This window comes from Suricata suricatta, chromosome 8, assembly GCF_006229205.1.
Source record: "Suricata suricatta isolate VVHF042 chromosome 8, meerkat_22Aug2017_6uvM2_HiC, whole genome shotgun sequence".
NCBI classification, from domain to species: Eukaryota; Metazoa; Chordata; class Mammalia; order Carnivora; family Herpestidae; genus Suricata; species Suricata suricatta.
Window position 1 is genome coordinate 15651869 of NC_043707.1, and position 13103 is coordinate 15664971.

The 13103-nt window shown below is 36.0% G+C and overlaps 1 protein-coding gene across 1 annotated transcript in view; it reads left to right on the forward strand.

The window, feature by feature from the left end:
- The window catches only part of LOC115300234 (ATP-binding cassette sub-family A member 3-like), a 123769-nt gene that overhangs the window by 19041 nt on the left and 91625 nt on the right, over positions 1-13103 (forward strand). The window contains exons 8-10 of the mRNA XM_029949882.1: positions 7516-7689; positions 8389-8567; positions 9331-9465. Of these exons, the coding sequence (XP_029805742.1) occupies positions 7516-7689; positions 8389-8567; positions 9331-9465 (488 nt within the window). The remainder of the gene's footprint in view (positions 1-7515; positions 7690-8388; positions 8568-9330; positions 9466-13103) is intronic.

A 13103-nucleotide genomic window follows, 5' to 3' on the forward strand; every position in this document is an offset into this window, starting at 1 on the left:
GCTCTGGCTAGGACTTCTAGTGTTGTGTGAATAGATATGGTGAAAACACTCATATGTGGAATTTAAGAAACAAAATAGATGAACATATAGGAAGGCAGGGGAGAGAATAAAGGGGAAAAATCCACAAGAGACTCTTTTCTTTTATAGTTTATTATCAAGTTCGTTTCCATATAACACCCAGTGCTCTTCCCCACAAGGGCCCTCCTCTATGCCCATCAGCCCCTCTTCTCTTCTCCCTCTCCCCCATCAGTCCTCAGTTTTTTCTCAGTATTCAAGAATCTCATGGTTTGTCTTCCTCCCTCTCCCCAACTATTTTTCCCCTTTCCTCTCCCCCATGGTCCTCTGTTAAGTTTCTCCTGTTCTACTTATGAGTGAAAACATATGGTATCTGTCCTTCTCTGCCTGACTTATTTTCGAGTTCTATCCACGTTGCTATGAATGGCCATATTTCATTCTTTCTCATTGCCATGTAGTACTCCACTGTATATATAAACCACATCTTCTTGATCCATTCATCAGTTGATGGACCTTTAGGCTCTTTCCATAATTTGGTTATTGTTGAAAGTGCTGCTATGATCATTGGGGTACATGTGCCCCTATGCATCAGCACTTTCTGGATTCAAAGGGCTATGTTCTGTGTGATTCCATTTGTATGACATTTTGTATCCCTTGGGTAAACCCCTAGCAGTGCTACTGCTGGGTCATAGGGGCGTTCTATTGTTAATTTTTTTTTTCTTTAGGAACCTCTACACTGTTTTCCAGAGAGGCTGTACCAGTTTACATTCCCACCAACAGGGTAGGAGGGTGCCCGTTTCTCCATATCCTTACCAGCATCTGTAGTCTCCTGATTTGTTCATTTTAGCCACTCTGACTGGCGTGAGGTGGTATCTCAGTGTGGTTTTGATTTGTATTTCCCTGATGCTGAATGATGCTGAGCATCATTTCATGTGTCTGTTGGGGCCATCTGGATATCCTCTTTGGAGAAGTGTCTATTCATATCTTCTGCCCACTTGTTTACTGGATTATTCATTTCTTGGGTGTGGAGTTTGGGGAGTTCCTTATAGATTTTGGATACTAGCCCTTTATCTGATATGTCATTTACAACTATCTTTTCCCATTCTGTCGGTTCACTATTAGTTTTCTTGATTCTTTCCTTTGCAGTGCAGAAGTTTTTATCTTGATGAGGTCCCAATAATTCATTTTTGCTTTTGATTCCCTGCCTTTGGGGATGTGTCGAGGAGGAAATTGCTGTGGTTGAGGTCAAGGAGGCTGTTCCCTGCTTTCTCCTCTAGGGTTTAGATGGTTTCCTGTCTCACATTTAGGTCCTTCAGCCATTTTGAGTTTATTTTTGTGTACAGAGTAAGACAGTGGTCTAGTTTCATTCTCCTGCATGTTGCTGTCCAGTTCTCACAGCACCACTTGTTAAAGAGGCTGTCTTTTTTCCATTGGATACTCTTTCCTGCTTTGTCAAAGATTAATTGGCCATACATTTGTGGGTCTAGTTCTGGGCTCTCTATTCTATTCCATTGGTCTATGTGTCTGTTTTTGTGCCAGTACCATACTGTCTTGATGATGACAGCTTTATTTATAGTAGAGGCTAAAGTCTGGGATTATGATGCCTCTCATTTTGGTTTTCTTCTTCAATTTTTTTTTGTTTTATTTATTTTTGATACTGAGAGAGACAGAGCATGAGAGGGGGAGGGGCAGAGAGAGAAGGAGACACAAAACTGGAAGCAGGCTCCAGGCTCCGAGCTAGCTGTCAGCACAGAGCCCGATGCGGGGCTCGAACCCACGACCGTGAGATCTGACCTGAGCTGAAGCCGGAGGCCCAACCGACTGAGCCACCCAGGCGCCCCTGGTTTTCTTCTTCATTATTACTTTGGCTATCCAGGGTGTTCTGTGGTTCCATACAAATTTGAGGATAGTTTGTTTTAGCTTTGCGAAGAATGCTGGTGTAATTTTGATGAGGATTGAATTGAATGTGTAGATTGCTTTGGGTAATAATGATTTTAGCAATGTTTATTCTTCTGATCCATGAGCACGGAATGTTTCTCCGTTTCTTGGTGTCTTCTTCAATTTCTTTCCTAAATTTTCTATAGTTTTCATCATACAGATCTTTTACATCTTTGGTCAGGTTTATTCCTAGGTATTTTATGGTTTTTTGTGCAATTGTGAATGGGATCAGTTTCTTGCTTTCTCTTTCTGTTGCTTCATTATTGGTGTATAAAAATGCAACTGACTTCTGTACATTGATTTTGTACCCAGTGACTTTGCTGAATTCATGAATCAGTTCTAGTAGGCTTCTGGTATAGTCAATCAGGTTTTCCATGTAGAGTATCATGTCATCTGTGAAAAGGAAAGTTTGACTTCATCTTTTCCAGTTCTGATACTTTTTATTTCCTTTTGTTGTCTGATTGCTGATGCTAGGACTTCCAGCACTTTGTTAAACAACAGTGGTGAGAGTGGACATCTTTGTCATGTTACTGATCTCAGGGGTAAAGCTTTCAGTTTTTCCCCATTGAGGATGATATTAGCTGTGGGCTTTTCATAAATGGCTTTTATGATGTTTAAGTAATTCCTTCTATCCTGAATTTCTTGAGGGTTTTTATTAAGAAAGGATGCTGTATTTTGTCAAATGCTTTTTTTTGCATCTATTGACAGTATCATATGGTATTTATCGTCTCTTTGGTTAATAATTTGTATCACATTGATTGATTTGCAAATCTTCAACCAGCCCTGTAACCCAGGAATGAATCCCACTTAATCATGGTGGATAATTCTTTTTATATGCTGTTGAATTCGATTTGCTAGTATCTTGTTGAGTATTTTTGCATCTGTATTCATCAAGGGTATTGGCCTGTAGTTCTCTTTTTTTGCTGGGTCTCTGTCTGGTTTGGGAGTCAAGTGATGCTGGCTTCGTAGAGTGAGTCCAGAAGTTTTGCTTCCATTTCTATTTTTTGGAATAACTTGAGAAGAATGGGTATTAACTCTGCTTTAAATGTCTGGTCATGGAAGAGGGCACTTGTAGGGAAGAGCACTGGATGTTATATGGAAACCAATTTGACAATAAAGTATTTTTTAGGTTAAATATCAATTTTATTTTATACTGAGGAATAAACAAAATAATATGACTAAGGCAGCCAATATGGTTGTTCCTAGCTCTCAATAAATCTATTAGCTTATATTTGGTCTTCAATAGAAGAAAGAGAGAAAGTGTGAGAGAGGAAACAGATACCTATTTAATCTATGACAAATCATTTGTATGCACATGAAGAGGCTGAGGTTGGGAAAATACTAATGAATTCACATTAAATCAACATTAATGTAATTATGACTAAAGTTGTCAACTTTGTTCCAGTGGTATAGCACCTTTATTTTTTTTTTTCAGTTTTAATCATCCATTTCCTATAGAAAAGGTAGCTACTTTTTTGCATGGACCTCAAGTATATTGTAGTATAGAGGTGGAATTTAAGGAAAGGTATTAAGCAGGCTGTGTTTTAGCTTATGGGCAAGTAATAAACTGTATCATTTATCTTGAATGTATCATAGATAATCTGCTATATAACGATTGCCATTTCAGATAGCTGTGAAATTAGGTGATTAACTAGTTGTTACTTAATCTTCTAATTTCTGTATAAGTCTAATTACATGAAATAGAAGTTGGGGTTTTGATTTTTTACTTTGCTTTTCTGTTTGGAGCGTCATTGTAACTACTGTATTGTAAATGATAGAAAATAATTGCATATGTTAAAAAAAATAAGTTGTGTTATATATAAAAAAAGAAGTTTGCTATGGAGAAAAAAAATAAAATAAACTAAAAAATAAAAAATAATAAAGACAATAAAATATTAATTAAAAAATAATAAATGTCTGATAGAATTCCCCAGGGAAGCCATCTGGCCCCAGGCTCTTATTTGTTGGGAAATTTTTGATAACTGATTCGATTTCTTCACTGGTCATGGGTCTGTTCCGATTTTCTATCTCTTCCTGTTTGAATATGGGTAGTGCATGTGTGTTTAGGAATTTGTCCATTTCTTCTAGATTGTACAGTTTGTTGGCATATAATTTTTCATAGTATTTCCTGATAATTGCTTGTATTTCTGAGGGATTGATTGTAATAGATCCATTTTCATTTGGTCTATTTGGGTGCTCTCTCTTTTTTCTCTGAGGAACCTGGCTAGAGGTTTATCAATTTTATTTATATTTTCAGAAAACCAACTCTTGGTTTCATTGATCTGTTCAACTGGTTTTTTTGGATTCTATATTATTTATTTCTGCTCTGATCTTTATTAATTCTCTTCTTGTGCTGGGTTTTGGGGTGCTCTTGCTGCTCTCCTTCTAGTTCCTATAGGTGTGCTCTTAAATTTTGTGTTTGCACTTTTTCTAGTTTCTTGAAATAGGTCTGGATTGCAATATACTTTCCTCTTAGGACTGCCTTTGCTGCATCCCAAAGAGTTTGGATTCTTGTATTTTCATTTTCATTTGTTTCCATATATTTTTAAATTTCTTCTCTAATTGCCTTATTGGCCCAGTCATTCTTTAGTAGGGTAGTCTTTAACCTCCATGTTTTTGGAGGCTTTCCAGACTTTCTCCTGTGATTGATTTCAAGGTTCATAGCATTGTGATCTGAAAGTGTGCATGGTATGATATCAATTCTTTTATATTTATGGAGGGCTGCTTTATGACCCAGTATGTGGTCTGTCTTGGAGAATGTAACATGTGCACTCAAGAAGAAAGTGAATTCCATAGCCTCAGGATGTAGAGGTCTAAATATATCTGTCAAACCCATCTGTTCCAATGTGTCAAGGAACAAAACCATCCATTCCTTAGTGATTTTCTGTCTGGTTAATCTATCTATTACTGTAAGTGGAGTATTACAGTCCCCTGCAATTAGCACATTTTTATCAATAAGATTGTTTCTGTTTGTGATTAATTGTTTTATGTATTTAATGTAGGACATTCAGGTTTTCTAGTTCTTTTAATTTTGGTAAGTTGTGTTTTCTTTAATTTATATTTTTAGTTTTGAAATTTATTGGTGTAATATCACTAATTTGAGTTCCTTTTGTGTTTAATGTCTGTAAGTATCTGTCATGATATATTCTTTTTTGCTCTTTGTACTGGTAATTTGTCCCTTCCCTCTTTTTTCTTGATCAGTTTCATAACAGGTTTGTTAGCATTATTATCTCTACGGAGATTCAGCTTTTGGCTTTGTTGATTCTCTTACCTATAGGTTTGTTCTAATTACTGCTTTTATATTTACTCTTCTGTTCCATAAACTTTGTGTTTACTGCCATTTTTTAAGCTTTTGGTAGTGAATATTTGTCTTATTTCTTTCAATAAATGAATTTAAAGGTAGTCATTTCCCCCTTAGTACTGGTTTGCATGACACAAATTTTGATAAGTAAGATTTTTTTGATTTTTACTTTATTTTTTTAATTTCTTTAAGTTTATTTTTTTAGAGAGAAAGAGAGAGAGAGAGAGAGGGAGAATGAGTGGGGGAGGGGCAGAGAGAGAGGGAGACAAAGAATTCAAAGTAGGCTCCAGGCTCTGAGCTGTCAGCACAGAGCCTGATGCGGGGCTTGAACTCACAAACTTGAGATCATGACCTGAGGTGAAGTTGGAGGCTTAACCCACTGAGCCACTCAGGCACCTCTGAGTTGTTACTTTACACTTGATCTTAGCCAAAAGGCCGAGAAGCGATCTGAGTTGTTACTTTAAAATGTTTTTATAATTTTCCTTATAATTTTATTCTTTAATTGAGAATTATTCAAAGATGTGTGCCTTAATTTCTCAACATAATTGGATTTTTTACATATCTTCTGATTATTGATTGCAGATTTAATTTCTTTAAAATTTCTTAGGATTTACCTTATAACTTCGTTAATGTCTAGCTTTTTTATATTAATATTCCAAGTATGTTTGAAAAAATATATATGATTGCGGGGGACCAACCCATGCACCACAGTCGAAAGGTCCCGAGTAGGGGGTTGGTGTCGGCGAAAATATCTCTAGAAAAGAAGATGAACAAGACAGACGAGACAGACAGCGTGGATGGTGGTTGGTAAAAGCCACGTTTATTAAAATAGCCAGGGTCTTATATACCATGGGTGATTACATCATTTCTTTAAGGATTACATAGTTCAAGGTCCCTGAAGTAGAGACATGCTCCAGGGAAGGTTATTCTTATCAGTAAGTAACAGGTTTAAGTCATTGCAAAAAGAAGAATCCCCTAATAATAGTCTGGTTTTAAACAAATGATGAGCCTGAAGAATTCTATGAGGAGATGTACATTCCTTAAGGCCCTCCATTAGTTATTCAAGGGTGGGATGCTTATCCTTAAGCAAATCTTTTGGGAGAGGATTATTATGTTCACTCCCAACAGCAGACAAAGAGCCAGAAAATAAAGTAAAGGAAGGTCACTGACTGACCCAAGTTGATTTAAAGACTAAAAGTATATGCCTCTTTGCAAAGTAATGAGAAAATCATAGGATAAACAGAAGCCACAGGTGCGGTCCAAGAGGCCAAATATTGTTTGAGGGTTATTGTTGCCTACTTGGCCCCAACATATGATGAGATTGTTTGTGGTAGTTGACATGTATTTTTATTTAGGCCAACTTTGTTAATCCAGAGAAAGATGGTTAACATTTCTGCTATGAATGTAGATTTGCATATTTATTCTAGAACTTATGTTATTTTTTGCCTTATATATTTTATCAGGTGCATTGATATATTTCTTTTGTTATCCTTTATTTGTCCCCTCTTATTCTTTGTATTATTTTAATTTTAGAAAATAACAGACATTGATGGGTACATAAAACATAATTGTTCTAGTCGGTGAATATGGTATGTGGAGTGAGGTAAAGAAGAAAAGCAAGAATCATTCCTAATAGTGGGATCATATGTTATACTTCATAGTATCCAATTTTTATTTGGATGCAAAATTTTAACTCCCAATGACGTTAATTGGCTTCGTAACAGGGATTTTCTTTTTGGTGTTTTATTGGAGTCACATTTTTGGAACTCTTCATATTCTATAAACCATATCTGGCTTTTTAAGATCAACTTTGTTTTTCTCTTCATTCAAGTATCCTTCTTTTCTCCCAGTATCATGACATAGACTGCATCTCATAGTGTCTGGAAATACAATTTAGATATTTTCTGATTCCATCAATAAGGATATTTACATTCATAATTTTTTATGCTGAGTGATAACAAATATGTAAAATTTCTATTAAAAGCCATAGTATTTATAGTTACTACATATAGGATGACAAATTCCAGAAAAATCAGTTACTAAAATGTTTAATATCAGTCTTTTATTCATTCAAAAAATACTTTTAAGCACTTATGAAGTGCCAGCATTGTATAATATGCTGAGGAAGCAATGGTGAGCAAAACAAATTTTTATTTTCAGTTTGTTTATTTTATTACATACCTCCAGTAACACAAAATATTTGTAGTTTAGGTTTTTGCATATTGCTTAAATTGATCTTATAATTTCCTTTTTATTTTTAGCACATTTTGCTGTTTCTGTTGGAGGTCTCATTTATTTTGCTACCTACTTTCCAGTTGTCATTGTCTCTGTAAACTTTGCACAAATGACATTCACCCAGAAGCTGGCTTCCTGTCTCAGCTCAAATATTGCAATGGCGCTGGGAACTAAATTCCTAGTCAAGGCAGAAATGGAGAGTGAGTATTTACCTTGTAAATTTGGCTGTATTCTCATAAGATAGTCACAGTTTTAAAGTTGATTAATATTGTTAAACTGTCCTTCAAAAAAATGATGTTAGTTCATACAACCACCTGTAGTACATGAGTGCCTCCACGTTCTCTGCATAGAGTTACTCAAGTCTGCTACTCCATTTGGAGTTCCTGGCTGCTCTTTGAGACTAGGAGAGGAAGCGGCACAGGCCTGCTTTTAGTAACCTTTGGTCTCCCATTTTTCATCAGTGTAATATCTATGCAAAAATTCTTCTAGTCTTCTCTTTTGTAGATAGCATTTATTTCTAGTTTTCACTGATTATGTCCTGCCAAAATTATATTTTCCAGTGAACATTTAGCAGGAGGAGGGGTAAAGAGAAAGGAGTCAGTGTCTTAACCCATAGGCTTGCTAATTTTTCTTAAAGCTTATATTCCTGACTTTTTAGTATATGTATTTTGTTTTGGTTTCACTCATAACTGATTGTTCCTAGCACACTAGGAAGCATCTCAAATGATTTACTTGCTCAGATGTCCTAAATTCTAATGGTATATAAAGGTAACTGACTATAGTAGGAATCTCTAGAAAATATTAACACTGTTTTTCTTCACTCTTTAATTATGATCCAGAGGGATAACTGTTTTGGTGTCAGTTGGCGCCTAAATTAAATGTCAACTGTTCTCTCTTAGAAACTGGAATTAAATGGAGTAACATCTTCTCACCACCCAAAATGGAGAACTTTGGCTTTGCCCACATACTGGGAATGTTTTTATTTGATGCTTTCTTATATGGCCTTGTGGCCTGGTATGTAGAAACTGTCTTTCCAGGGGAGTATGGTGTGCCCAAGCCATGGAACTTTTTCTTGCTGGTGAGTTCTAATGCTTCTATTACTGACAAAAGCCTCAGTCCTTATGAATGTATATTTTAATTTCTATAAAGCCACCGTGAGTTAATTTTGCACTGTTGATACTTGAACCACTAGTTCAGGTGAAAGAATCATTTTACGTACTCTGGCCATTCACCAGCCTTTTCCTAATATACTTTAAAGCATCCAGTGTATATAAATATAAATAATCTGTAGATCATGGCCTGTTACCCCAAACTTTATAAATTCTGGGTAGTCCATCACAGTTACAGGCAAATATTTCATAAAAGATGGAACTTGGGCATAAAGAAAGTAATATAGGATGAGTCTTCAGGTGATTTAAAAAAAAAAAAAAAAGAGGTTTAGTTAAGTCCCCTATCTGGGGACTGCTTTTTATCCTTGGTTAGCACAGATCTCTTACAGCCAGAGCCATAGCATGAAGGCTCATTCTTTTTCCTTATTCCTTTCCTTATCTGCTAAGAAGATATGACAAAGAATGATACAGTCATTTTTGCCATGGCCTCATTTTGGAGCAGTTTTCTTTTGTCCCTCTTGGACACTTATAATTTTAATAGAGTAGCTGCTTTTATGCCTCAGGGATTCAAATTATAGCCAGTGAGCTCCAAAATTTAATCATAAAAAATCTTCAGCAACCCATGTCGTTACAAAAGATAACAGGCTAGCATATTTTATAATGCATCATTTTTCAATACCATTCCAGTGATTTCACTTTTATTTCACCCCACCTCCCCCTTTTTTTTTTAAGCGCACCTACTGGTTTGGGGAAACATCTCACAGAAAAAAGGAAAGAAGGCAATTTTATGAGACAAATGAAAGCAAGTATTTTGAAGCAGAACCTACTAATTTGGTGAAAGGTGTTGAAATCAAACATTTGTGCAAGGTATTGTTTCACAAACTTTTTCTTCTTGGTAAGACTGAAATTTAGTTTACTGTTCACTGTAAATGATTATTACTAGAAATACAAAAGAAAAAAGATCACATGCTGATAAAAGATCATGGCCATCCTTTTGATCTTTGGGAAAGATAAAAATTAATTTTTTTAGTATATAATAAAAAGCAAAATCTTTTTCTCCTTTCTCCAGAATAGAGTCAGGTTTTCTATAAACTATATAGTATCTTCCACAAATGCTCTCATTTTAAAAAGTAGAGTCTATTGAAGATGAATGATTTGAGGATATAAACATTAATTTCTGCTCACAAATACTTTGTATTTGTCTGTTATGAAGTCTCTCCTCTGTCAAGGAGTTTGTCGAGGGAGGACTTTTGAATCTCTTAATTTATCTGCACCAACTGTAGGCATGTAGTATTCAGGTAACCTATGTATTAGCTAGCATTCCATTGCCTCTCAAAGGTCTACCTAAGCTTGGTTTGAACTCCTTACCCCACACGCTCTGGAAACCCAAAGCCCTACATGCTAATTCAGCTCATTTTGGAGATGGGTATACTTTTGTGGTACTCTCTGCCTCCAGTGTGCTGTATGGTGTCTCTATTTTGGTTACATCAACCTAAATGCAAAACTCACTCTTTTCCCTGGTTTTCTCAGAAAATCTAGTCACATCAAACATTTTTGTGAATATTAGTATCCTTTAATATAGATTAATAAGGCTGGAGGGAGTTGGCCTAAGGAACACATGGTTTGTGACCATTTCCCCAACTGTAGTTACCTTGGCCTCCCCTTGTTTGTCTCTTCATAATTTTCCTACCAGATTGGCCCTGAGAGCCACTCTGATGTGACTCCCTCAGACTTTTATATCCAGGTTCATGAAAATGCCCAGAAGAACCAAGGGCCTTCTGTGTACCATTTCATTCATTCATTCATTTATTCATTCTTGACACTGGGTTTATAAGCAGTGAAAGCCAGATTAGACCCATGCTCTCAAGGAGCTTACATTCTAGCGTGAATGAAAGTGGGTTGGGAAGTGAACAAACAGGGTAATTATAGTGTACAGTCAGTGTCCTTGAGAAAATAATAGGGTGATGATGCAGTAATTAAGGAGTAGGTGGAGGAAGAAAAACACTTTGGGTAGTTTATTCAATGAAACTCTCTAAAAACATGGCCACCGTAGATACTGGCTACCGTCTCCAACAATAACCTAAACTGAGCAGAGTCACCTCCACAGAATCAGGTGCATTTCCTTGAGGAGTTGGTCCAGCTCTTCTCTCTCCCAAACCTTCTTGTCCTCACTCAGATGTTGATCTCAGGAACAGTCTTCCACGCTAATTTCCATCTTACGTAAACTTCCTGGATACTAACTTGTGTATGAGAGTGTACTTCCCAGGGGACTTAATTAGGGATGGTCACTACCTGAGTGGACTGAGAAAGAATATGATGAGATACAAGGTAGCAGTACAGCATGCATAGGTGTTGAACGAGGATGTATTCCAGGGAAAGAAATCCATCAGTTGCTGCCATGTATGAAGCATGTGAAAAATAAAGGATTCAGAAAGACATACTAGTAGTCTGGAAGACAGACTAATGGAAAGCACACAAGCTGAACAGAATAAAAAGAAAAGAATTTTTAAAAATAGGGCTAGATCAAGAGATCTCCTGGGCAATATAAAGCAAACAAACATTTGTCACAGACTATGAGTCTGGAGTTCTCTCTCGTGTCCAGCAAGAGAGCAGACACAGAAATGAAAACAAGAGAGCATAACGTCTGGGAGGAGATGAGAGCCGAACAGGAGTTTTATCTCTGTATATATTTGAGCTCACAAGATATTACCCGTGTGGTGAACATGAAGAAAACAAAATCTTATGCAAGTGAATGTGGAGAAAAGTATCAGCAATCACTAAATTGTGTAAGAAGCAAAGGGTCTTGGGGGCAAGTGGAGTTTGTGATCAAAGTACAATAGTATATTGGCATCAGACGGAAAGTAATTTTCTGCAGGTGATATAATATAAAATATAACATAACTCATGATCCCATTATGATACCTCAATAGCTGTCCTTGGGCACTCTTGCCCTGTGGTGCTCGCTTTCCACCTTAAACATTTTTCTAACCCATTTATGTAAGTAGAAACTATTTCCCCGCAAGTATTCACATTATAGGGGAAGAAGGAGAGGAGGGAAAAGGTATAGAAAACTTATTCGAAGAAATAATAACTGAAAACTTCCATAACCTAAGGAAGAAAAAGGACATCCAGGTCCAAGAAGTACAGAGAGTCTCAAACAAGATGAATACGAGGTCTACACAATGGAATATAATATTTAAAATTTCAAAGGTTAAAGATCAAGAATCATAAAAGCGGCAAAGAAACAGTTACCTAAAAAGGAAAACCTATAAGACCACTAGCTGATTTTTCAGCAGAAGTGTTGTAAGCCAGAAGGCAATGGCATGATATATTCAAAGTGCTGAAAAGAAAAAAGCCTACAACCAAGAATACTCTTAGCGTGATTACCATTCAGATTTGAAGGAGAGATAATAGAGCTTCTCAGACAATCAGCGATAAAGGAGTTAATCAGCACTAAACTAACCTCACAAGAAATGTTAAAGGGACCTCTTTAAGTCCAAAAGAAATGGCCATAATTATACATATGAAAAATATGAATAAAAAGATGTAAAATAAGACCATATATACATAAAATGTTGAATGTGGAAAAGAGTAAAAAGGGAAGAGAAGGAAAAAGAAAAAGATATTTTTCTTTTTCTGTTTTTTTAAATGTTTGAACTTAAATGACCATCAAGTTAATGTGAACTGGTATTATGATGGCATATATGAATCTCATGGTAACCATTAACCTAAAACCTGTGATGTATACACACAAAAGTAAAGAAGACCAAACAAAACACTATAGATACACAGTGATCAAAGAAAAAGCAAGAGAAGTAGAAAGGAATAAAGCAGAACTAAAAATAAAAAATAGAAAATAAAATTTTTAAATGGCAGTAAGTACATACCTGTCAATAATTACTTTTTTTTGAAGAGAGAAGAAGAAATCTGTGGCATGCATATTATTGACAACCCTGAGAGATTGGAACTAATCATTTCTAATATTTTTTAAATTTATTTTTTACAATTTACATCCAAGTTAGCATATAGTGCAACAATGATTTGAGGAGTAGTTTCCTTAACACCCCTTACCCATTTAGCTCATTCCCCCCTCCCACAATCCCTCCAGTAACCCTCTGTTTGTTCTTCATATTTAAGAGTCTTTTATGTTTTTGTTCCTTTCCTGTTTTTATATTATTTTTTCTTCCCTTCCCTCATGTTTATCTGCTTTGTATCTTAAAATCCTCATATGAGTGAAGTCATGTGATATTTGTCTTTCTCTGACTAATTTCACTTAGATAATACCCTCTTGTTCCATCCACACAGTTGCAAATAGCAAGATTTCATTCTTTTTGATTGCTGAGTAATACTCCATTGTGTGTGTGTGTGTGTGTGTGTGTGTGTGTGTGTGTGTGTGTGTGTGTATACCACATCTTCCTTATCCTTTTATCCATCAGTGGACATTTGGACTCTTTCCATAGTTCGGCTATTGTTGATAGTGTTGCTATAAACATTGGGGGGCATGT